The sequence below is a fragment of the Macaca thibetana genome, chromosome 1 (genome assembly GCF_024542745.1).
Source record: "Macaca thibetana thibetana isolate TM-01 chromosome 1, ASM2454274v1, whole genome shotgun sequence".
Taxonomy (NCBI): domain Eukaryota; kingdom Metazoa; phylum Chordata; class Mammalia; order Primates; family Cercopithecidae; genus Macaca; species Macaca thibetana.
In genome coordinates, this window is record NC_065578.1 from 39,010,172 (window position 1) to 39,035,372 (window position 25,201).

General features: G+C 51.2%; 3 protein-coding genes across 3 annotated transcripts in view; 2 read left to right on the top strand and 1 right to left on the bottom strand.

Annotated features, from left to right (window-relative positions):
• Window positions 1-25,201, bottom strand: part of NT5C1A (5'-nucleotidase, cytosolic IA) — a 569,993-nt gene that overhangs the window by 291,468 nt on the left and 253,324 nt on the right. The window lies entirely within an intron of this gene.
• Window positions 1-25,201, top strand: part of CAP1 (cyclase associated actin cytoskeleton regulatory protein 1) — a 381,786-nt gene that overhangs the window by 259,652 nt on the left and 96,933 nt on the right. The window lies entirely within an intron of this gene.
• On the top strand, window positions 9,113-24,098 carry MFSD2A (MFSD2 lysolipid transporter A, lysophospholipid). The gene is made up of 14 exons (XM_050798944.1): window positions 9,113-9,379; window positions 11,063-11,197; window positions 12,674-12,798; window positions 19,379-19,502; window positions 19,638-19,716; window positions 20,024-20,181; window positions 20,750-20,840; window positions 20,961-21,082; window positions 21,237-21,320; window positions 21,780-21,863; window positions 21,957-22,069; window positions 22,484-22,627; window positions 22,719-22,895; window positions 23,649-24,098. The coding sequence occupies exons 1-14, from the start codon at window positions 9,287-9,289 to the stop codon at window positions 23,710-23,712; spliced, it is 1,593 nt and encodes a 530-aa protein (XP_050654901.1). The 5' UTR covers window positions 9,113-9,286; the 3' UTR covers window positions 23,713-24,098.

Genomic DNA, 25,201 nt, shown 5'->3' on the forward strand with positions numbered 1-25,201 from the left:
AGATGCAACCACCTCACATGAGGTGTAATCAAATATACCAACTTTCGAAATCCTATCAACCCTTACATTTTTATGTCCTAGTTTCAGGAACTTCTCCTTCCCCAGACCATTTTACCCTCTCTTGTGCAAAAAACAGATTAGGAAATCTGTTCCATAGCCATTGGCAGTCTCTGTCTCTCTCACTGAGCAACAGAGCAGTTTTTACTGGCATTATGTGCCTGAGAGGGAGCAAAAGGAACATGTTTAGATTCAGCCCATCTCTATACTGCTGCAATACCCTCATATCCACTCATTTCATGGACACAGGTGGCCACCTCTAGGGAGTACACAGAGAAACTGCTTGTCAACTCTAGTCACCTTCCAAACACGAAAGGGAGTTTCCCAGCCAGGGTTTGAGCTAAAGAACCCTGGCCCTTTTGCTTTTGGCTATCTTTATCATTTTTTTTTTTTAGATGCGGTCTCGTTCTGTCACCCAGGCTGGAGTGCAGTGGTACAACCATGGCCCACTGCAGCCTCAAACTCCTGGGCTCAAGTGTACCTCCTATCTCAGCCTCCTGAGTAGCTGGGACTACGGGCACGTGACACCACGTCCAGCTAATTTTTTGAAATTTTTTTTTTAAAAAAAAATATGGGGTCTCCTTATGTTGCCCAGGTTGGTCTTGAACTCCTAGCCTCAAGTGATCCTCTTGCCTTGGTCTCCCAAAGGGCTGAGGTTACAGACATGGGCCACCACACAGGGCCCCAATTGACATCTTTTTTTTTTTTTTTTTTGAGATGGAGTCTTGCTCTGTTGCCCAGGCTGGAGTGCAGTGGTACAATCTTGGCTCATGGCAACCTCTGCCTCCCAGGTTCAAGCCATTCTCCTGCCTCAGCCTCCCTAGTAGCTGGGATAACTTTTTTAATATTTTAGTAGAGGCGGGATTTCACCATGCTGGCCAGGCTTATCTTGAACTCCTGACTTCAAGTCATCTGCCCCCCTCAGCCTCCCAAAGTGCTGGGATTACAGGCGTGAACCACTACACCCAGCCTCGATCTACATCTTAATTAATCTGTTTGACTGTTTCCCTGGGCAATTTCAGATCAGATTTCTCATTGTAATCTCTGCCTTCCAGTTTTTTCAGTTTCTCACAACTGGGGGAAATATAGGAAACTGTTTTGAGTCCCTTTAACATTGGGAACCAGTAAGGGTTCTCTTTGGTCCACCCAGGCTTCAAAAGTGTTGTATTAAGATATTTGTTTTAAAGCTATCAATTTTCGTTTTATTCATTCAGTTTTGAAAATAACCATTTAAAGATTTTCATCCTGCAGGGATGAGTCCCATAACTCTCCCTTTCTTTTTCCTCTTAGTTTCACCCCATCAACCCTATCAATGTTTCTTTCTTTCTTTCTTTCTTTTCTTTCTTTCTTTCTTTCTTTCTTTCTTTCTTTCTTTCTTTCTTTCTTTCTTTCTTTCTTTCTTTCTTTCTTTCTCTTTCTTTCTTTTTCTTTCTTTCTTTCTCTTTCTTTCTTTCTCTCTCTTTCTTTCTCTCTGTCTCTCTTTCTCTCTCTCTCTCTCTTTCTTTCTTTATTTATTTTTGAGATAGGGTCTCACTCTGTCACCCTGGCTACAGTGCAATTGTGTGATCACAGCTCACTGTAACCTTGACTTCCTAGGCTCAGGTGATTCTCCCACCTCAGCCTCCTAAGTAGCTGGGACTACAGGCATATACCACCATGCACAGCTAATTTTTTATATTTTTTTGGAGAGACAGGTTTCAACATGTTGCCCAGGCTGGCCTCAGACTCCTGGGCTCAAGTGATCTGCCTGCCTTGGCCTCCCAAAGTGCTGGGAGGACAGGCCTGAACCACCACGTCTGGCTGAATATTTGCTTTATTCATCTTATTTCTTAGAACCGTTTAAAAATTTCGACCTTCTTGGGATGAGTCTTTTGACTCTACCTTTTGCCTTTCCTCATTCTCTTGTGAACTAACCTAATACTTTTATTAGCATCTGTGAGACCCATGAAGGGAAGCTGAGACAGCAAATTTGAACTGCTGTTTGATTCGGCAGGGGTGCCAATGTAGAAGAGGCCTCTAACCACAGCACTTAGCATGACTTGGGTAATGGGCATCTTCAGTAGGTGAATGTCCCTGCCATCATAAAGCCAGTCCCATATGGCTTGCATACAAAGCATATGAGCTGCTTCATCTGGGGTGGTCCCCTTGGCATTTACAGGTGGAGTTGGACAGTCCCCGCTTCTCAGGGTAAACAGATATTATAGTGGCTTTTATCCAGTCCACTGGATAAAACCAGTACAAGTCTGGTCGTTCCCTCAGAAATACATCTTTTATGTGTCTGAATCACATATATCCATCTGCAATTGTTCAGTAGTGAGCTGTGGTTCCTGCATCAACCCAAACAGGCTCTTCCACTCTGCAGCAATTAAAATCAAAGATCCTGCTCCTAAATTAGTTACTCTCAGAATTCATTTTCGTAAAAATTCCTCAGGAAGCTGATGATACGGATCTACAAAATGGAATAATTCTTTCACACTATGCCCTCTGGTTTCAATAGTTACTCGGTTTTGCCCTTCTCCCACAGTGATTACTTTCTTGGTAAACACAAGTCTTAGAAGTACTTTCTGTTGTCCATGCATAATTCTGCCCTGTGGGGGCAGCTTTGAGGCTGGTGGCCTAAAATCAGACTGACTGAGTCTAAGCTGGTCTAGCACCAAGGTCTCACCCAGCATTCTCTTTTAATTTCAAGTTAGCTGTTACAGATAATAACCAAGGAATTGAATATTTAGCTTGTTTTTCTTATTAGTTTGCATTTCCTTATGCATCTAGTGAATCAACTCTCTGGGAGTTGGAGCCATCTCTAAATTCCCCTGGTAACTTTGACTTTTAGTACCTAATCTAGGTACATACTACATGTGTCCCTGTGGCTTCATACTGTGGGTGAGCACATGGCCACCCAGGAATCAAAGGTTCCTCATCTTTCATCTTTTTGTCCTTTCTTTTCCCAAACCACATGTTTTCTTGAGCCTGGGTCAGCCCAATATATCCCACTCCTGACACCAGTTGTTTAGGAAAAACCTCTCAAACTGTGTTTTTCCTCTACTGTCCCACCACCATCACCACAATCACCAACATAGAAGAATGATCTGACCACGGATATGGGTTTTCTTTTCCCCCCACACACACTAAACAGTGGACACCAGCTGGATATCCTCTAATTCAATTCCAGCACTACCTACCTGGAGATAGTATCAGATCTCACAGGTGGAGGGCTCAGTTCCCTAGACTGTCTCCCGAACCCTAGACACCAGTCACAACGCCAGGCCTCTGGAACTTCTGACCAACTGACTTCAAATTGAGGTTCCCAGGTTGGATTAGTTTGCTGGAGTCATTTATAGAACTCAAGGAAACACTCATGTTGACTGGTTTGGGATACTACAAAGGATAAAGATGAAGAGATGCATAAGATGAGATATGGAGAAGGCTTGTGGAACTTCCATGCCTTGGCTGGGACATTACCCTCCAGGAAGCTCCATGTGTTTGTGCGAGCCAGAAGCTCTCTGAATCCAATCTTCTCAGAAGTTTTTTTGGCTGATCTCAGCTCACTGCAACCTCCGCCTCCTGGCTTCAAGGGATTCTCCTGCCTCAGGCTCCCAACTAGCTGGGACTATAGGCACACACCACCACGCCTGGCCAGGCCTATAGATAGACACACACCACCACGCCTGGCTAATTTCTGTATTTTTAGTAGAGATGGAGTTTCACCATGTTGGTCATGGCTGGTCTCGATTTCCGGACCTTGTGATCCACCTGCCTTGGCCTCCCAAAGTGCTGGGATTACAGGCGTGAGCCACTGCGCCAAGCCTCTTCTCAGGGGTTTTTAATGGAAGCCTCATGACTTCAGCATTCCTTCCCCCAGGGTTTAGGGCAGGACTCCCTCTAGGGAGGGTCTTAAGATTCACAATCAGAAAGATTGGGGAAGATTAGAGCCCTGCCTTAGGGCAGGTGAAAGGAGGGCAAGAGAAGGTCGAAGAGATTTCCTGAAGTCTGCCCCAGAGGCCTAACACACCCAACATTATAACAAAACACTATAGCCAGTGTGGTGATTTATGGCTGTAATCCCAGCACTTTGGCAGGCTGAGGTGTGAGAATCGCTTGGGGCCAGAAGTTCAAGACCAGAATAGGCAACACTGTGAGACTTTGTCTCTACAAAAAATTTTAACAGCACTTTGGTTGGCCGAGGTGGGAGGATCCCTTGAACCCAGACATTTTGAGACCAGACTAGGCAACATAGTGAGACCTCCCATTTCTACAAAAAAATACAAAAATTAGCCGGGTACTGTGGTGCATGCCTGTAGTTCCAGCTGCTCAGGAGGTTGAGGTGGGAAGATCACTTGAGCCCAGAAGGTTGAGGCAGCAGTGAGTCGTGATCATGCCACTGCACTTCTGCGTGGAGACGTAGTGAGATCCTGTCTCAAATAATAACAATAATAATTATTATTATTATTTTATTTTATTTTATTTTATTTTTTTGAGATGAAGTCTTGCTTTGTTGCCCAGGCTGGAGTGCAGTGGTGTGATCTGGGCTCACTGCAAGCTCCGCCTCCTGGGTTCAAGCAATTCTCCTGCCTCAGCCTTCTGAGTAGCTGGGACTACAGGTGCCGGCCACCATGCCTGGCTAATTTTTTGTATTTTTAGTAGAGACAGGGTTTCACCGTGTTGGCCAGGTTGGTCTCAATTTCCTGACCTTGTGATCTGCCCGCCTCGGCCTCCCAAAGTTCCGGGGTTACAGGCGTGAGCCACCGCGCCTGGTCAATTTTTTTAAAACTTAAAAATTAGCCAGGTATGGTGGCACATGGCTGTAGTCCCAGCTACTCAGGAAGCTAAGGCAGGAGGACTGCTTAATATATTAGTCTGTTTTCATACTGCTATAAATAACTGCCTGACACTGGGTAATTTATAAAGGAAAGAGGTTTAATTGACTCACAATTCAACATGGCTGGGGAGGCCTCAAGAAACTTCAATTACGGCAGAAGATGAATGCAAGGCATTTTTTTTTTTTTTTTTTTTTTTTTGAGACAGTCTCTCTCTATTGCCCAGGCCGGAGTGCAGTGGCGTGATCTTGGCTCACTGCAACCTCCACCTCCTGGGTTCAAGTGATTCTCCTGCCTCACCCTCCCAAGTAGCTGGGACTGCAAGCGCACACCACCACACCCAGTTAATTTTTGTATTTTCAGTAGAGACAGGTTTCACCATGTTGACCAGGCTGGTCTCTTTTTTTTGTTTGTTTGTTTTTTTTTTTTTTTTTTTTTTTTTTTTGACGGAGTCTCGCTCTGTCGCCCAGGCTGGAGTGCAGTGGCCGGATCTCAGCTCACTGCAAGCTCCGCCTCCCGGGTTCACGCCATTCTCCTGCCTCAGCCTCCCGAGTAGCTGGGACTACAGGCGCCCACCACCTCGCCCGGCTAGTTTTTTGTATTTTTTTAGTAGAGACGGGGTTTCACCGTGTTAGCCAGGATGGTCTCGATCTCCCGACCTCGTGATCCGCCCGTCTTGGCCTCCCAAAGTGCTGGGATTACAGGCTTGAGCCACCGCGCCCGGCCTGTTTTTTTTTTTTTTTTTTAGATAGAGTCTCGTTCTGTTGCCCAGGCAAAAGCGCAGTGGCGCTATCTTGGCTCACTGCAAGCTCCGCCTCCCGGGTTCACGCCATTCTCCTGCCTCAGCCTCCCGAGTAGCTGGGACTGCAGGCGCCCGCCACCACGCCCGGCTAATTTTTTGTATTTTTTAGTAGAGACAGGGTTTTCACTGTGTTAGCCAGGATGGTCTCCATCTCCTGACCGCGTGATCCGCCCGCCTCGGCCTCCCAGAGTGCTGGGTTTACAGGCGTGAGCCACCATGCCTGGCCAACCAGGCTCGTCTCAAACTCCTGACCTCAAGTGATCCACCTGTCTCATCCTCCTAAAGTGCTGGGATTACAGGCGTGAGCCACTGCACACAGCTGGCATCTTTTTCACAAAGCAGCAGTAAGGAGAAGTGCTGAGCAAAGGGGGAAGAGCCCCTTATATAACCATCAGATCTTGTGACAACTCACTCACTGTCATGAGAACAGCATGGGGGAAACCATTCCCATGATTCAGTCACCTTTACCTGGTCTCTCCCTTGACATATGGGGACTGCGGGAGTATGGAGATTATTACGATTACAATTCAAGGTGAGATCTGGCTGGGGACACAAAGCCTAATCACATCACTTGAGCTGAGGAATCCAAGGCTGCAGTGAGCTATGATCGTGCGTGCTACTGCATTCCAGCCTGGGTGAGAGAGCAAGACCCTATCTCTAAGAAAATGAAATAAAAATAAATAAAATGAGGGTAATAAAAACGACTCTCCCCAGTGGTAGTGTTGGGACTAAATGAGATATCAAGAAAAAAAAATAGTATATTTAAAGCACTTAAGGGGCACACTGCCCTGCATACCAGTGGCTACTTGATATTTGGGAGCTGTTGCATTGGCGGTGCCCTGATTCAGTTAGTGGTGACAGTGAGTGTCTCTAGTGCTGCATTATGGGGCCCTGTCCTGACCAACAACATGGCTGGTGGAGTTGAAGTTGCAAGGGATGGATCTAAATTTAGAGCGAGAGAAAACAGTGAGCCATAGAACCAGCATTCACAACAATTTCGACAGGCTGGAATAAGCAAGATGACATTGTTCTGTTGTGAGCTTCAAGACATTACAGAAAGCAGAGGATGGGGGAGAGACCTGACTTGACCCCAGCTCCGGTGAAAAGGATCTGAATGATTTAGTTGACCACAACCTGATGGGAACTAATCATGGGAGAGAAAGGCTCTGAAGCCCAGCAGTCTTAGGCTGCATTAACAATGTGTCGCGTCCAGACTGGAAAAAATAATAGGCCTATTGTGCTGGCTTGGTCAGGCCATATCTGGAATCTTGCGTTGCTACACTGACAGACTGGAATCAGGCCAGGAGGGGGACCAGCCCAGTTTCAGCTCCCAGGCACTTGTGCTAAATTTTTCCTGTGCCATTTTCTTGTTTCATCCCCAAAACAAATCTATTAGGTAGCTACTATTAAATTTTTTTTTTTTTTTTTTTTTAAAGACAGAGTCTTGCTCTGTCACCCAGGCTGGAGAGCAGTGGCACGATCTCGGCTCACTGCAACCTCCGCCTCCTGGGTTTCAGTGATTCTTCTGCCTCAGCCTCCTGAGTACCTGGGACTACAGGTGCGCCCCACCATACCCGGCTAATTTTTGTATTTTTAGTTGAGACAGGGTTTCACCATATTGGCCAGGCTGGTTTCGAACTCCTGATTTTGTGATCTGCCCACCTCAGCCTCCCAAAGTGCTGGGATTACAGGCGTGAGCCAGGGCACCTGGCCAGTAGCTACTATTAATATCGCCATTTTACACAGGGAGGTTAACTGAGTTGTTCAGGGTCAGCTGCACAGCTAGTAAATGGAGACACTTAGGGCTTTTCCTGATGGGCTTCTGTGTGCTTGTACCTTAGCAGGGGAAGACTGAACATTCATTCAGTGAACACAATAATTCAGGCCCTAAGCTAGTTAGTGGGGATGCAGAAGTGAAAAAGATGTGGTTCCTACCTGAGGAGCTCATTGTCTACCGGGGGGATACAGATTACTTGTGATATGATGTGATTGTGTGGGAGAGAAGATTTGGGGGCTGGAAGAGATTGTAGAGTACACCTTAGCTAACCAAGCTTGGAGAGGGGAAAAGAGACAGAACAGTGTCACACAGCTTGGAGTCATGGGGCCAGCCATTCCCTTTCCACAGTATTCACTGCCTTACTTGGCTCTCTTCTGCTCAGCAATGGCCAAGAGCTGTGTGCCCAGATGGGATCTGCTGGCGTGTGAGGGAGCACGGTGTGACCATCCTGGGGCAGATATACCTTATCTCTGCTCCCTGCAATCAGAGATTTAAAGAAAAGAAAAAAGAGGCTGACATTAAGGAGCACAGGAACCAAGTGGGTGGCCTTTGAGAGTTCCAGCAGCCCCTTCACTAATCAGAGAACTGGAAAGACTGGGGTGACGTTGACATAAGGGACTCAGAGCTGGAATTAAAGATTGTTCTTTTCTGGCATCTGTGCCTGCCTTCTGTTCCAAACTAATGCCCTCCCACCTTCTTTTGAGGACCACATTTCTGGGCATTGTCTTTTTCAAAACTTTCCTATTTCAACCCTCAGTGCCTCTGGAGCCTTGTAGGGCTTCTTGTTGGGGAGACACATACACCCCATTCAGCCTTCTGTAATTTATGCTAAGAGGGATAGAGCAGCGCTGTTGAGAGCAACTGCTTTGGAATCGGACAAAACCTTTCAGGCCTGGCTCTGCCACATAACAGTTGTTTCACTTCTCCATGTTTCCCTTTCCTGTGCTGTAAAATGGGGATAATAATAGTACCACCCTCACTTGGTGGTTTTTGAGGGCCGAAAGAGATCATATTAAGCATGGAGGAAGCTATCCATAAAAGGCCACTGTTGTCATAGTGTACTAGTGGGCGTAGCCCGGGCTTCTCTCCACGACTTGGGAGCTCCCTGCCGGCAGGGGGGCAGCCTCTGGATTGCTTCATCTTTCTCCCTATTGCCCGGATGCCAAGGGCAGGACGGGGGAATGGTGTGTCTTCGGGGATGAGAGAGAGGCATTGGGAGGGAAAGTGTTAGTGTACATCCTCTAGACTTGAAGGAGAAGGAGACACTCCCTGACTCCAGGTTTTAAAGTGGGCTTCAGAGCCCCTAGCTTTCCTAGGCCTGGGGGTCAGAAGTCATGTGTGGTAGGCCTGACTCAGGGAGAGTCGGACTTTGGGGACCTCGGGGACCTCGGGCAGATCGGGGACCTCGGGCAGATCACTTCCAGCCTGGGGCCTCGGTTTCCTCACGCGTGTCTGGGAGGTCTCGCGGCCTGCTTCTCGATTGCTAGGAGCCAGCACAGGCAGATGCCGGTTCCGGGGCTTGGAGAACGTGGCTCGGTGGCACAGAGCCGCCGGCCGAGGCGGGGAGGGGGGGGGCGCGGGGGGGGGGCGGGCGACGGGATTGGCTGGAGGCAGGGCAGCAGGGCTCGGGGATTGGCCGCACCCGAGAGGGCTGGGCAGAACTATAAGAGGCGCGGAGGGGGTGTGCAGCAGAGTGCGTGCCTCGCCTGCCAGCCGGCTTGGCTAGCGCGCGGCGACCGTGGCTAAGGCTGCTACGACGCGAGCTTGGGAGGAGAGGCGGCCTGCGGGTCAGAGGAGCATCCCGTCGACCCGGCCAGGCGGCGTGGCCCGCGGGTCATGGCCAAAGGAGAAGGCGCCGAGAGCGGCTCCGCGGCAGGGCTGCTGCCCACCAGCATCCTCCAAGCCACTGAACGCCCGGCCCAGGTGAAGGTGAGGGCCCGGCACCCCGCGTGGAGGGCGAGGGGAGCGAGTAGGCGGAAATGGGGGATCGGGAGCGTCGAGGGGTCAGTCTGGTTAGGGGACCCTTGGGATAGCCGGGGACAGGAAGCCTACGGGCCAGAGAGGACCTGGGGGTGCCAGGGGCAGGGGGTGACGGAGAAAAGCTGTGGGCGCCGTCGCCCCCCTTTGCTCACCCGCACTCCGCGCTCTGCGGAGAGGCTCTGCCGGCAGCCCCATGTGATTCTGGCTCTGCCTAGCCAGTTTCCATTCTTCCGTGCTGAGCGGCTGGGGCTTGCCACCCCATACGCCAGAAATGACTCCAGATATCTGGGAAACTCCGTTTAGTTCCCCATCTCTCTCATCCCCTACCTTCCACCTCACCCACGTACGCTTGCGCCTCTACTCTGCGGTTAGGGCCGCTCAAGTTCATTCATAAGAACAAGGGCTCTGCTCTTAAAGGAGCCGCGTCCCTCAGGCATTTGTCTGAATGTAGATGTTCGCGCGGGAACGGTGCTTTGCGCATCGAGACCATCCACCCCATCCCCAGCCCTGGGGACTTATTGAAGGACCAAATAAAATGAGGCGGCCCCCTAGGAAGGGATCTCAGGCAATAGATACCTTTGTGGGAGGTGACTGCCTTTTCCTTTTAATTTTATTAACTGATCCTTGGAAGGAACTGGGTGAGCAATTATGCTGTTACTATGTATGAGTAATATCTACTTTCCCTGGGCAACCCAACCTCCCTAGTGCCCCACCCGGAGAGGGCTCAGGCCTGGAGGCCTTTCCTCCCTCTCCAAGGTCCTCTAGGAGCTCGGGGATGGAGGGCGATGGGTCGGGAAGTTGGAGGGCAGGACGGTTCCTGGGTTTGCCTGAAGCTCTGGTTGCCTATAGTGGTCAGGGATGCTCTGGGATAGGTGGAACAGCTGTGCCTGCAGCTAGCTGGGCCGGGCCCCCACAGCTCTCTAGAGCGCTCACCAGGAGTAGGCAGGTGGATCTTGTCTCTGAGGCAGGGCAGGAGCCTGGGCTGGGCTCAGGCAGCTCTTGGCAGCAAGCAGATTTTCAGGTTGTGGCAGCTGGTGCCAGGTGGGGACAGGTCCGCTGCTGGAGCATGCTGCTCCTGCAACTTGGAAAGGAGCAGTGGCCGAGGCCTTGGGAGGAGTTCTTTAGGGATGGTGGGCTGATAAGTTTCCTTAGAATCTCCAGGAGGGAGGTGGCTTAGGGTCAACTTTCACACAAGTATGGATTCCCCTTTTCCAGGTTCCTAAGAATGGAGAACACCTTTCTCTTGCAGAAAGTGGGATCTCGGAGATCGAGACCATCCTGGCTAACACGGTGAAACCCCGTCTCTACAAAAAATACAAAAAATTAGCCAGGCGTGGTAGCAGGCACCTGTAGTTCTAGTTTCTCCGGAGGCTGAGGCAGGAGAATGGTGTGAACCCGGGAGGTGGAGCTTGCAGTGAGTCGAGATCGTGCCACTGCACTCCAGCCTGGGCGACAGAGCAAGACCGCGTCTCAAAAAAAAAAAAAAAAAAAAAGTGGGATCTCCTGGGTAGGAACAGGTCAAAGTAGAGTTGTTTGTTCTGGTAGAGTTGGTCAGAGGGACGGTCCTTCCTGTGGAACCTTCTTGGATGGAGGCCAGGACCTGGGCCTTTCATCTTTTTCTCCTCTTCCCAGAAAGAACCGAAAAAGAAGAAACAGCAGTTGTCTGTTTGCAGCAAGCTTTGCTATGCACTTGGGGGAGCCCCCTACCAGGTGACAGGCTGTGCCCTGGGTTTCTTCCTTCAGATCTACCTATTGGATGTGGCTCAGGTGAGTGGTCTAAGCCTTCGAGGGCTCCTTCAGCATCCTGAGGTGGGAAAGACTATGCACCCCGGGTCAGTTCGCTCAGTTTTCCCCATCTGTGAAATGGGACCTCAAATCCCTACTTTGCTGCCTCTCAGAGTCAGTGGGCAAGAAATGAGAAGACCCTGGAAGGTATCCACGAGGGGAGTCTCTCCACCCCAGGAGTCTCTGCTGGAAAGGTCTGGCAACTCCTCCTTGCCTGGCAAGAGCAACAGAGCCTGAAGGGGTAGGCAGTAGAATGAGGGAGAATGGGACCTGCTGGGGATGCTGTTCTTAGAAGAGACTGGCACACTGTGTCCCTGGCTGGGAGGTAGTCAGCTGGCTTGGCTCAGGGGTTGGTGGCTGTTGCCAGGCTTGTGGACAAGATGCATCCCACCGTTACCTGAGGAGCAGAGGGGCGCCTAGATGCTAGGCTAATTTAGAATGCCCCAGTACACAGGGTCTTTGACTGGGAGGGGTACTTAGGGTGAAACAGGGCTATTCCGTGCATTGAGAAGCCTTGGCCAGAAGCCTGGCATCCTGAGAATTCACTCTGTCTGGATGGGAGAGTGGGAGGCAGAATAGCCATGGCTACCGGGGCTCCTGCACCGGCTGTCTTCTATGTAGCATCTAACTTGGCAAGCATCGAGTCTTAGTTGTATCCCTTTACAGACGGGGAACACTGAGCTCCAGAAAGAACAAAAAATTTCAGCAGCTAATTTTTGAGTAACTCCCATGGGCTGGGCCTTGAGTAGGGTATAAATATGAGGAACCTGCCGTCAAAGTGTAAACCTGTTGTAGTGGGTGTTAGAGCTGGGGTTGGGGGGTCAGGCTGGGGAGACTACGGTATGGGGAAGAATACCCACTCCCCAGAGAAATAGCAATAGTAGGGCTTTGATGGATGAGGAGGAGTCTGGAGAGTCTGTATTTAGGGCCTAGGGGGTTTGGGGTAACAGAGGGGGATAGCTTGAGTGGGTAGTGACAAGTCCCTTTTTAAAAAGCATCTATAGGCTTCTTTTTCCACATCCAAGATACAGCTTGAATCTGTAAGGTAGAGCTCATAACTCCCATTATACAGATGGGGACACTGAAGCACACTGTGTTCATCCCGCGAATGCTCATTCTGATACCAGGTGGTCAGGGGCTCAGGGCTGAGAGGGAGGGAAGGAAATGTTCGTGGATTCATTTGAGCTGATGGGAATGTTTTCAAGGGCAGTGGAGGGAAGCAATCAAGGGGACAGATGTGAGAAAGCTTCTATAGAGGCACCCAGTGCTACTGTTACTGGAGAAATGCTGTTGTCGTTATTAACAAGGCAAATGAAGATGTGTAAGGTCCACGTAGGAGCAGCTCAGGGTCACAAGATCCTGGCTGAGATAGGGAAGGAGCCTCCGCTTCCGCCTACCAGTGAGAGTTGAGGTGAGTAGAAGGACGAGGAAGTTGTCTTTTGCTTCTCCCCATTCCAGGTGGGCCCTTTTTCTGCCTCCATCATCCTGTTTGTGGGCCGAGCCTGGGATGCCATCACAGACCCCCTGGTGGGCTTCTGCATCAGCAAATCCTCCTGGACCTGCCTGGGTCGCCTTATGCCTTGGTGAGTAGAAGATGTTCCTTTGAGGTGGCACAAGACAGGACTTCCAGCATATCCTCTCCTTGTTCCTTCTCTCTGTCTTGTCACAGGCTGGGGGGTGAGGAGAAGGAGTTAAAAGTCCAAGGGTGTCGAAACCCCATCCGAGGCATCAGCTACCCTGAGCATGGACACTGGCATGCTCAGCCAGTCCATTTCCAGGCCAGCCAAAGTGCTAGGCTGGGCAGCTCAGGCCTCATTCCTTCCCAGGGTCTACTCATTCCCCTTGGTGAAGCTGGAATTCTGAATTCTCCCACTCTATCACTTCCCACAGTGGCTGAGGTAGTACTTCAGAGTGGTTAAGCAGTTGTACTCTGGAGCCAGCCTGCCTGGGCTTATTTTATTTTCTCTCTTTCTTTCTCTCTTTCTCTCTCTCTCTCTCTCTTTCTCTCTTTCTCTCTTTCTGTTTTTCTTGAGACAGGATCTCCCTCTGTCACCCAGGCTTGAGTGCAGTGGTGTGATCATAACTCACTGTAGCCTAGAGCTCCTGGGCTCAAGTGATCCTCCCACCTCAGCCTCTCGAGTAGCTGGGACTACAGGCATGTGCCACTACACCTGGTTAATCTTTTAAAATTATTAGTGTAAAGACAGCGTCCCACTATGTTGCCTAGGCTGGGCTTGCATTCCTGGGCTCAAGGTGTCCTCCCACCTCAGCCTCCCAAAGTGTTAGGATTACAGGTATGAGCCACTATGCCTGGCCCCTGCCTGGCTTTAAATCCCAATTTCCCTACTTAGAGCTGAGCCACTTCACATCTCTGAGTACCAAGTTTCTTCATCTATAAAATGGGGATATTAATTATGTCTATTTCACAGAGTTGTGCTGAATTATTATTATTATTGACATTCTTAGAACAGTACCTGGCTTAATTCTACTTCATAAGGTTGATGTAATTTTGAGACTTAAATAAGTTGATATTAAAATACCAAGCAGTGCTTGGGACGCTAAGCGCTATGATGACCACATCAGGGATGCTCAACAGGAGAGCTGGCATGTGGTCCCTAGTACAGGCCACACCAGGCGAACTGCGGAATCCTGGGCTGGGAGTTAGACTTCAGGCCCAGCCTGCTGCATCTCTGCCTCCCTGTGGCACCATCCAATAGCACAGTGATATATAATTTGGCCTCCTTCAGGGTGGCTCCTGGCAGAGCAGGGGATGGGGTAATACCTGGAATGGGGTAGCAAACCCATAACCTTTGGCACCTTGGATGACGTAAATTACCTTTTCCCTTGGTACAAAGCCTGTGCTACTCAGTTTCAGGCTGTGGGGCAAAGTAGGGGGAGGTGGTGCCATGGATCAGACGGCAGGGGAGCCGTACAGGATAGGCTGTCAGGCGGGGACTCTGGTTCCCTCCAGGACATCCTGCTTCAGGGCGTGGGGGGGCATACCCCTTTCATCTCCAGCCCATCCAGGCTTAAGTGGGCGCCTTCCTGCCCCAGGGGCGCCCATACCTGGCCTCCGGCCTTCAAAGCTCTTCCCGCAACCCCTTCCCCCACTACAGCTTCCTTTCCCACGAGGCCCCCCACCCACCCCAATCCTGCCAGTCCCTGGCTAAGGCCCAGGTTGGAGCCTTTGATCCAGTCTTCAGGGCCGGGGGCAGGACAGCCTGCCTTACCTGTGTGGGCTGCTCAGGGCTCCCCCGGCGCCAGCCCAGGAGACTTGGCCCTGTGCCCGCCTCCCTGGCAGCCAGTAGAAGGCGAGGCTCTACTGCCACATCGCCTCATGAGGCCCAGCCAATGGGAGGCGGCTACTCCCAGGCATGGTGGCTGAAGGCCGGGTTACTCCCAGTCACACTGGGTTCCTCAGCAGCAGCTGCTCAGCTGCCTATAAGCAGAGGATGGAGTGTTTGACAAAGGCTGATGAGGAGCTCTTGTTCCCTGAGGAGACAGATTCAGGAGAGGTGGAGGTGGGCAGGCCCTCCCTGTGGCGTGTAGGAACTGAGCGACTCTTGCTGGGCAGGTGTGGCAGCCAGCTTGGGGAAGTTGCTGGGAGCCCTTCAGGCCGGTTTCCGATCTAGCAGCTACCTTTGTGCGTGTGCTTCTGTGTCTGGTGGTGCCTGTGTATGCGTGCACGTGGGATGGCTTGTGGGCTGAAGGCTGGTGTGCAAACTTTTTTTCCTTTTTGTGGAGAATGGGGTCTAGCTATGTTGCTCAGGCTAGTCTCAAACTCCTGGGCTCAAGCTATTCTCCTGTCTCTGCCTCCCTAAGTGCTGGAATTAAAGGCAGGAGCCACGATGCCTGGCCAGACCTCCCCATCCATACCACCTGACCCCTCCTCAGGTCAGGCCTGGAGACCTGGAACCCCCTTTCCTTTCAGTATAGGAAGAAACTGGGTCTGTCAGGATTTGTGAGCCATGTAGCCCTCTCTCCTTCTGGGCCTCAGGGCAGCCCCTGTTCTGAGTCTCCATTTAAATCCTCTTCTTGAAACCAGGAAGACTTTTCTTTTCCCTTTCTTTTTTTTTTTTTTTTTTTTTTTTGAGACGGAGTCTGGCTCTGTCGCCCAGGCTGGAGTGCAGTGGCCGGATCTCAGCTCACTGCAAGCTCCGCCTCCCGGGTTCACGCCATTCTCCTGCCTCAGCCTCCCGAGTAGCTGGGACTATAGGCGCCCGCCATCTCGCCCGGCTAGTTTTTTGTATTTTTTAGTAGAGACGGGGTTTCACCGTGTTAGCCAGGATGGTCTCGATCTCCTGACCTCGTGATCTGCCCGTCTCGGCCTCCCAAAGTGCTGGGATTACAGGCGTGAGCCACCACGCCCAGCCTCTTTTCCCTTTCTTTTTTCGAGTTGGAGTCTCGCTCTGTTGCCCAGGCTGGAGTGCAGTGGTGTGATCTCAGCTCACTGCAAGCTCCACCTCTCGGATTCACACCATTCTCCTGCCTCAGGCTCCTGAGTAGCTGGGACTACAGATACCCACCACCATGTCTGGCTAATTTTTTTACTTTTAATAGAGACGGGGTTTCACCATGTTAGCCAGGATGGTCTTGATCTCCTGACCTCGTGATCTGCCTGCCTCGGCCTCCCAAAGTGCTGGGATTACAGGCATGAGCCACTGTGCCCAGCCCTTTTCCTTTTTTTTTTAATTAAAACACACACACATGTATAGAGATGGGGTCTTGCTATGTTGCCCAGGCTGGTCTTAAACTCCCAGCCTCAAGCAATATTCCTGCCTCAGCCTCCTGAAGTGCTGGGATTACAGGTGTGAGCCACCATTCCTGGCCAAATCAGAAAGACTTTGACAGTCACTTTCTCTGGAGTTCTCAAAGCCACTGTGTGAGAGACTAGGTGTCAAGCAACAGTTGGGCCTGAGGTCTCCTCCCCAGCCCAGGGCTTTCTGCAGCTCCCCTGGTGTGGCCTGCATTAGTTACACATGCCAGCTCTCCTGCTGGGCTTCCCTGATGTGATCATTATAGCACTTAGTGTCCCAAACACTGTTTGACATTTTAGTATCAACCAAGTCTCAAAGTTACTTCGATCCTGTGAACTAAAGCCAAGGCACCTATAATGGCCTTTCGGGAGTTCCATTTCCACTCCCGCCTCATCTCCTAATTCTATCTCCCCGTTCTCTTCACTCCAGCCCTCCTGGCCTTGCTCTTCCTCAGACCTGCTGATACGTACCTATCCGAAGGCCTTTGCACTGACTATTCCCTTTGCCTGGCCCACTCTTGCCTCAGATGTCTAAAAGGCCAATTCTCTCCTTTCATTCTGGCCTTGGCATGGATGCCAACTTCTCAGTAAGGCCTACCCTGTCCATCCAGTTGTGAACTGCATCCTTACTCTAAGCCCCTGGAGCCAGCTTTATTTCTTTTCTTCATAGCACTCATCTCCCAACACGTTATATAACACTTTTGTAAAACTATGATAAAGTATATGTAACATAAAATTTACCATAACCTTAAAAAAATGTTTACGAGACAGAGTCTTGCTATGTTGCACAGGCTGGACTCAAACTCCTGGGGAAAAGCAATCCTCTAGCCTCAGTTTCCCAAGTAGCTGGGACAACAGGCATGTGCCACTGCCATTATAGCCATTTTAAGTGTATAGTTCAGTGGCATTAAGTACATTCATTTCGGTTTTTTGTTTTTGTTTTTGGTACAGCGAGGATACTAACCTGTCGGTTCTCTAATATTTCTTTTTTGGGCAGTGCAGTTTTAACATTCCACATTAAGGATGTAATGATCAAGGAGTTTGTTTGTTTGAGACAGGGCCTCACTCTGTCACCAGGCTGGAGTGCAGTGGCGCGATCTTGGCTCACTGTAACCTCTGCCTCCCAGGTTCAGGTGATTCTCCTGCTTCAGCCTCCTGAGGAGCTGGGACTACAGGTGTGTGCCACCACGCCCGGCTAATTTTTAGTATTTTTAGTAGAGACGGGGGTTTCGCCATGTTGGGCAGGCTGGTCTCGAACTCCTGACCTCAGGTGATCCACTCGCCTCGGTCTCCCAAAGTGCTGGGATTACAGGCATGAGCCACCGCACCCAGCCTAAGTACATTTACTTTGTGACCACCATCCATCCATTACATCCTTCCAAAGTGAAGCTCTGTACCTATTAGACACTAACTCCCCACTCCCCTCTCCCTACATCTCCTAGCAACCACTATTCAACTTTCTTCATGAATTTGACCACTCTAGGTACCTCATGAGTGAAATTATACAATATTTATCTTTTTGCGTCTGGCTGATTTTCCTTGGCTTAATGTCCTCAAGGTTCATCTATGTTGTAGCGTGTGTCAGAATTTTATTCCTTATGAAGGTTGAATGATATATATAACTTTTAAATTATGTTAAATTTCTGTTTGCCAACTAGTATGTAAGTTCCACAAGGGCAATAATTTTATATCTGTTCTCTGGTTATCCTAAGTAATTAGAATAGCGCCCAGCCCATAGTTGGAACTTCTGAGGAAATGAGGCAAGCTTCAGATAATTTAAATAACTCCCAAGACTGAGTTTTATAGTTAGTTGGTGGAGCTAGAATGGAATCCCTGAAGAGTGGCTCAAAGGCCTTTCTCTTTACCATGGCCTGTGCTGCCTTGCTATACTGATGCCATGAAGTTAGTCCATCCTGCGGTCTAACCCCTTGTGATGGTGTGGAACTCACACAGGGAAGACAGATGTTTGCCCACCTAGGACTTCAGTTCTCCTTTGCTTGGAGCTGGCCTCTCCCCATCATGCCAGCTTCCCTGTGTGTGTGTGTGTGTGTGTGTGTGTGAATGGGTGTGTGTGTGAATGTGGGGTGTGTGTGAATGTGGGGTGTGTGTGAATGGGGGTGTATGTGAATGGGGGTGTGTGTAAATGGGGTGTGTGTGTGAATGGGTGTGTGTGTGAATGGGATGTGTGTGTGAATGGGTGTGTGTGTGAATGGGGGTGTGTGCGAATGGGGTGTGTGTGTGAATGTGGGGTGTGTGTGTGAATGTGGGGTGTGTGTTTGAATGATGGGTGTGTGTGAATGGGGTGTGTGTGAGAGAATGGGGTATGGGTGTGTGTGAATGATGGGTGTGTGTGAATGGGGTGTGTGTGTGAATGGGTGTGTGTGTGAATGGGGTATGTGTGTGAATGGGTGTGTGTATGAATGTGGGGTGTGTGTGAATGTGGGGTGTGTGTGTGAATGGGTGTGTGTGTGAATGGGGTATGTGTGTGAATGGGTGTGTGTGTGAATGTGGGGTGTGTGTGTGAATGTGGGGTGTGTGTGTGAATGTGGGGTGTGTGTTTGAATGATGGGTGTGTGTGAATGGGGTGTGTGTGAGAGAATGGGGTATGGGTGTGTGTGAATGGGGTGTGTGTGTGTGAATGGGGGTGTGTGTGAATGTGGGGTGTGTGTGTGAATGTGGGGTGTGTGTGAATGTGGGGTATGTGTGTGAATGGGGGTGCGTGTTTGAATGATGGGTGTGTGTGAATGGGGTGTGTGTGAGAGAATGGGGTATGGGTGTGTGTGAATGGGGTGTGTGTGAATGGGGGTGTGTGTGAATGTGGGGTGTGTGTGTGAATGGGGTGTGTGTGTGAATGGGGGTGTGTGTGAATGTGGGGTGTGTGTGAATGTGGGGTATGTGTGTGAATGGGGGTGAGTGTTTGAATGATGGGTGTGTGTGAATGGGGTGTGTGTGAGAGAATGGGGTATGGGTGTGTGTGAATGCGGTGTGTGTGTGTGAATGGGGTGTGTGTGTGCGGTTGATGAGTATCTGTGTGAGAACACGGGGGATGGGGCTGTTCCTTCTCTCTGCCTCCTTGCCCAGCCACCTGAGGTCTTGGACTCCCGTCCTACCTCTCAGCCCATTAGATGCTGGTGCCTCTGGAGTAGACTCAGGGTCTGACCTGACACTCCATGCCTAGGATTTTGGTCTGGGAGCCCAAGTTACCATCTGCCATTCTAGGCTTGGCCATCAGCGTCTTCCCAGAGGCCCAGGATGGGTGGATGGCAGGAGTATGGGGAAGGAAGGAAGAGCACCTTCCTTCCCTGTGGGGACCCTGTGAGGCACAGCAGTCTGGGCTGGCCCTGGCTCCTGGGCTCCAGCCTCCAGCCTCCAGCCTCCAGCCTCACTCACACCCTCCTCTTCCTCAGGATCATCTTCTCCACGCCCCTGGCCGTCATCTCCTACTTCCTCATCTGGTTCGTGCCCGACTTCCCACACGGCCAGACCTATTGGTACCTGCTTTTCTATTGCCTCTTTGAGACGATGGTCACGGTGAGTGTGGGTACCTCCTCTGGGTGTCTCTGGGGGCCAGGAGGAGGGTGGTACTTGGGCCCCCCAGGGTTGGTACCGGAAGCTACACCGGTGTGTCCACCTGCCTGACTGCCAATGGCCTGTCTTCCACGCCAGTGTTTCCATGTTCCCTACTCGGCTCTCACCATGTTCATCAGCACCGAGCAGACTGAGCGGGATTCTGCCACCGCCTATCGTGAGTCTCCCCAGCCCACCTGACCCCACCCTCCAGGGACCCTCCAGCCACACTTCTTCCCTTGCGGGTCCAGCTCTTTGCTCTGCTCTAGAGTGTGGGTGTGAAACCATCTTAAAAACAACTCAATCCGCTTATTGCTCAGATGAGACCTGGAGAGGTGCATATGCGTTCGGACCAAGATGTCACCTACTCCACTACCTCTACCCACCCTGCCTGGAGCTACTGCTAGGCTCCCACCCATTTGACCTTCCTCCCTGGGCCCACGACCCATGAGGACCCTCCGAAACACCTCCTTTTCTCCTGCCAGGGATGACTGTGGAAGTGCTGGGCACAGTGCTGGGCACGGCGATCCAGGGGCAAATCGTGGGCCAAGCAGACACGCCTTGTTTCCAGGACCTCAATGGCTCTACAGTGGCTTCACAAAGTGCCAACCATACACATGGCACCACCTCACACAGAGAAACGGTGAGGCCCTGGGCAGGGCAGGGATTTGGGGAGATAAGGAGCAATGAGGTGGTTTGTAGTCATCCTAAAGATAGTAACAGCTAGTGTTTATTAAGTAAATGTTGGGCATTTGATATACATAACAATTGATAGACCCAATATACCTACTTTGCAGAACAGGAAACTGAAGCTTAGAGAGGCTGAATAAGTTGCCCAGAGTCTTAAAGTTGGTGAATTGCAGAGATTTGGGAAGATTTGAATTCTGGGCTGTCAGACTCCGCAGCCTGGTTTCTTTTTTATTATTATTTGTAGAGTTGCCCAGGCTGGTCTCAAACTCCTGGGATTACAGGTGTGAGGGCCGCACTCCACCAGCCTGGTTTCTGAGCATGTTGTGAATCCTAACTGTCCAGTCTTGGGAAGCAACAGCAGGCCTGGGGTGATCCTCCCGTTTCACACATGGAGACAGGAGGCTCCCAGAGGGGAGGGGACTGGCTACTGGCCCAAGATCACTGAATGGGCCTGCTGGAACTGGGGTGCTGGGATGAGCTCAAACTGACCATCCTTGTATGTCGCCTTCACCTCCTTATAGCAAAAGGCATACCTGCTGGCAGCGGGGGTTATTGTCTGTATCTATGTAATCTGTGCTGTCATCCTGACCCTGGGCGTGCGGGAGCAGAGAGGTAAGGGGGTGCCTGGGAAGGGGTGCAGGCCTCAGCATGGACAACTGTGTCTTTCTGCCTGGCCCTCAGGCTTTTGGGAGGGGCCTCTGCTCCTTCCTTACTGTCCCCTCTGGCCCCCAGAACCCTATGAAGCCCAGCAGGCTGAGCCGATCGCCTACTTCCAGGGCCTACGGCTGGTCATGAGCCATGGCCCATACGTCAAGCTTATTACCGGCTTCCTCTTCACCTCCTTGGCTTTCATGGTGAGTGGGGGTGTGACATGCTTAGCCTGAGAAGGGGTTGTAATGGGAATGGGGTGAGCAGAGGTCTCTGGAGCATGGGGGATGTCTTGGGGAGGCTCAGCCCCAACATCACCTCCTTCCTTGCATTTCCTTCCCTACCTTTCCCCATTCCCAGCTGGTGGAGGGGAACTTTGTCTTGTTTTGCACCTACACCTTGGGCTTCCGCAATGAATTCCAGAATCTACTCCTGGCCATCATGGTGAGTGTGGGACCTGAACAAGGGCAGGCAGCCTGGGCTGAAGTGGCATAGACTGTGGAATGGTTCTTGGAATAGGCAGAGGATGTTTCTCAGGCTGGCCCAAGGTCATGAAAGGATGAGGGAGGCTTCTCAGGATATTTGGTTGGACCTTGCGTAGGTAGGACTGTGAAATAAAGAGTTTAAGGTTAGATGTTTGAATAGCGAGCACAGCAAAAGCAAGGGTGAGGACACCAGGAACTTGGCTCAGAGGTTTCAGAGGGCAGCAGACGAGGTAGGCCTGGACCAGCTCTGAGCTCCCCTGGGGAGCCATCGAAGGTGCCTGTCATCTTGTTGCTGCCCATATGATGTCATCTGGCTGCTCTTGGGCAGGGCCAGGAGCCCCTTTGGGGTTCTGGGAAGGGCAGGAAGGGCTCTGTGGCTCTAAAGCACCTCCCTTTAACCCTCTTTGTCTGCCCACAGCTCTCAGCCACTTTCACCATTCCCATCTGGCAGTGGTTCCTGACCCGGTTTGGCAAGAAGACAGCTGTATATATTGGGATCTCAGTGAGTGGGGTTGAAGAGCAGAGCCTGGGTTGAGTTGGGGATGTCTGGGGGGAACCTCCCAGCTGAGTCATCTTCCTGCACCCCCTTCCCTAGTCAGCAGTGCCATTTCTCGTCTTGGTGGCCCTCATGGAGAGTAACCTCATCATCACATATGTGGTAGCTGTGGCAGCTGGCATCAGTGTGGCAGCTGCCTTCTTACTACCCTGGTAGGTATATACAGGCCCCCTCCTCGGTTATCTCCAGCCCCTAGTCCCCAGTTTTGAAGCTCCTTGGGGAGAGTTCTATGGGGTGTTCTCCCACAGGCCATTCTGTGGGTCCAGGTTAGGAGTGAGGGAGGTCTGTCCTGTACAGTTGTACAGGTAGTGAGCTTTGCAAGAACACCTAGTCAGAGTGAAAAATGGGGGCTATAATATGGCAGGCGCTCCACTTGCCACGCTGAGCACCTCCAGGCAGGGCTACTTCCTCCTAGAGCAAGAAGCCTTTTCTTATTCATGTGAAGGTGCGATCTCCTCACTGAGCTGTGTAGCCATGGTACTGAAGCTTCCAGAAGCTTCCTCTTCTCATTAACACAGAGGCCCGTTAGGTGGGTCGGTCCTCACGGCTGTCACTGCTCTGCGCAGGTCCATGCTGCCTGACGTCATTGACGACTTCCATCTGAAGCAGCCTCACTTCCACGGAACCGAGCCCATCTTCTTCTCCTTCTATGTCTTCTTCACCAAGTTTGCCTCTGGAGTGTCACTGGGCATTTCCACCCTCAGTCTGGAGTGAGTGGGGTGGGGACCTGGGGCGGGACTGGACGGGGCCAGGCCCCAGGTGTCCCATCTTCACCGTTCTCCTGCCCCCTGGGTCCCATAGCTTTGCAGGGTACCAGACCCGTGGCTGCTCGCAGCCAGAACGTGTCAAGTTTACACTGAACATGCTCGTGACCATGGCTCCCATAGTTCTCATCCTGCTGGGCCTGCTGCTCTTCAAACTGTACCCCATCGATGAGGAGAGGCGACGGCAGAATAAGAAGGCCCTGCAGGCACTGAGGTGAGTGGGGAGAGGACGGGATGCTGGAGGAGGGGACATGGTTGCCTCTAAACCCTCAATTTGTGTCTCCTGTGGCCAAGTCCAGACTCACCCCCCACACATCTTCTCTGGACAGCTCTAACACTTAGGTAAGCACCAGGCACTGTGTTAAGTGGTCTTACCTTTATCCAACGAATGCATACTGGCTGCCTACTATGTGCTAGGCATTGATTGCTCTAGTGAACAAGACAAAAATCTCTGCCCTTAAGGAGCTTGTTATAGGACGCGTGCATCCATGACCTCCCATATCCCTCCAACAACCCTAAATATCAGGTTCTTAGGGTTCCCCCTCTGTAGGTGAAGAAGCTGAGGTTTCAGCAGGAAGAGTGGCTGACCCAGCTGAAAGGGGCAGAGATGGGGTTTGAGCCTCAGCATCCCAACTCCAGAGATTGCACTCTTCATCAGCCTCTTGGCACATAGGACCTCGAGTGTGGCCTGAACCCTGCATCTGGGGAAACCAGAGGGCAGGGTGGAGGGAGTCATGCCAGCCCGTCAACCAGCCCAGGCGAGAGTGTAGTTCTGGGACTTGCAGTACCCTGTGTGCAGCAAGGACAGTAAACAGACCAACCAACAGTTGAAAGTGGGAGTGAGCAAACTGTCCTGTGGTTCACTTTAGTCCGACAGTAGATCACGTGAGGAAGGAAGCAAGCAGGTGGGGCTGGGGAGGGGTAAGGATGGATGCTTCCTCCAACCCATCTCCTCTGGCTCTTGCAGGGACGAGGCCAGCAGCTCTGGCTGCTCAGAAACAGACTCCACAGAGCTGGCTAGCATCCTCTAGGGCTCGCCACGTTGCCCGAAGCCACAATGCGGAAGGCCACAGGAGGGATGAGGACCTGTCTGCCGGCTTGCTCAGCAGCTGGACTGCAGGTGCTAGGAAGGGAACTGAAGACTCAAGGAGGCGGCCCAGGACCCTTGCTGTGCTCACCGTGGGGCTGGCTGCTCTGTGGCCTCCTGCCTCCCCTCTGCCCGCCCGTGAGGCAAAGCCCTGGGGCTGCCACTGTGAATATGCCAAGGACTGATCGGGCCTAGCCCGGAACACTAATGTAGAAACCTTTTTTTACAGAGCCTAATTAATAACTTAATGACTGTGTACATAGCAATGTGTGTGTATGTATATGTCTGTGAGCTATTAATGTTATTAATTTTCATAAAAGCTGGAAAGCAGCTGCCTGTTTCTGTGTCCTCAGCCACTCACTGAGCCCTTCTGCCTTAAGACTCTGTTAGAGAACACATGGAGCCCCAGGTGCTACTGGGTGGGGGCAAACATGTCTGAAGTTGTGGCTGGAGTGCAGTGGCGCAATTTCGGCTCAGGCAATCCTTCTTTCTGCTTCACCCTCCTGAGTAGCTGGGACTACAGGCATGCACCACCACGCCTGGCTGATTTGTAGATTTTTTTCTAGAGATGGAGGTCTCACTATATTGCCCAGGCCAGTCCTTCCCACTGGACTCAAGCAATCCTCCTGCATTAGCCTCCCAAAGTAGTGGGATTACAGGTGTGAGTCACTGCACCTGGCCTCTTGCTAAGAACACCCTAGTGTAGAGAGGGATTTAGCTAAAGTCACACAGCCTTGAGTGACCTAACTGGAATTTTATCCCAACTCTGTAAAGACTCCAATCACCACCGTCTACTTCCCTGTGTCTGAGAATGACCAGGGGATCGGCAGGCAGACGCTTGCTCTGGGTGTGCCTGTACACTGTGCTTCCTGCCTGGTGCATGCCTGAGCCCGCAGGGCTGGCAGGGCTGGAGGCCTGTGGGGTCCCTGGAGACCTGTGGTTCTTTCTCCACAACTGTTACTGATGGTATTCAAAGGTGAGAATGTACCTGCTGGATGTGTGTATCTGATGAGGGAGGATTCGACCACAGAGGCACTGGTGACAAAAAACAAACACCTCCAGTAGGAAACAGGGTGGTGGGGAAAGCCTAGTTGGGAACGCCTGGCTGACGTCCATGGTATGAATAACTCCTACCATAGCCAATTTCAAGTTATCCATGGTTGTTCTACTTTGAACATTCCCTAAACATTTAGCGGTTGGCTTTTCCAAGCCGGTAGGAGCTTGCCTAACACACCACTGGGTCTCACACTTAGGCCAAGCCCCCGAAATCACAAGAAGGCAAAGTTGGCAGGATTAGGAGCTACCTGTCAAATCTCCTGATTTTACTACTAGATAAATGAGGCCCAGACAAGAGAAGCTCTTAGGCTATTCAGGCTTGGTTCTTGCCTTGAGTGTGGGGCTCTATTTTGGGTGGGAGGCGGGTCCTTCATTTT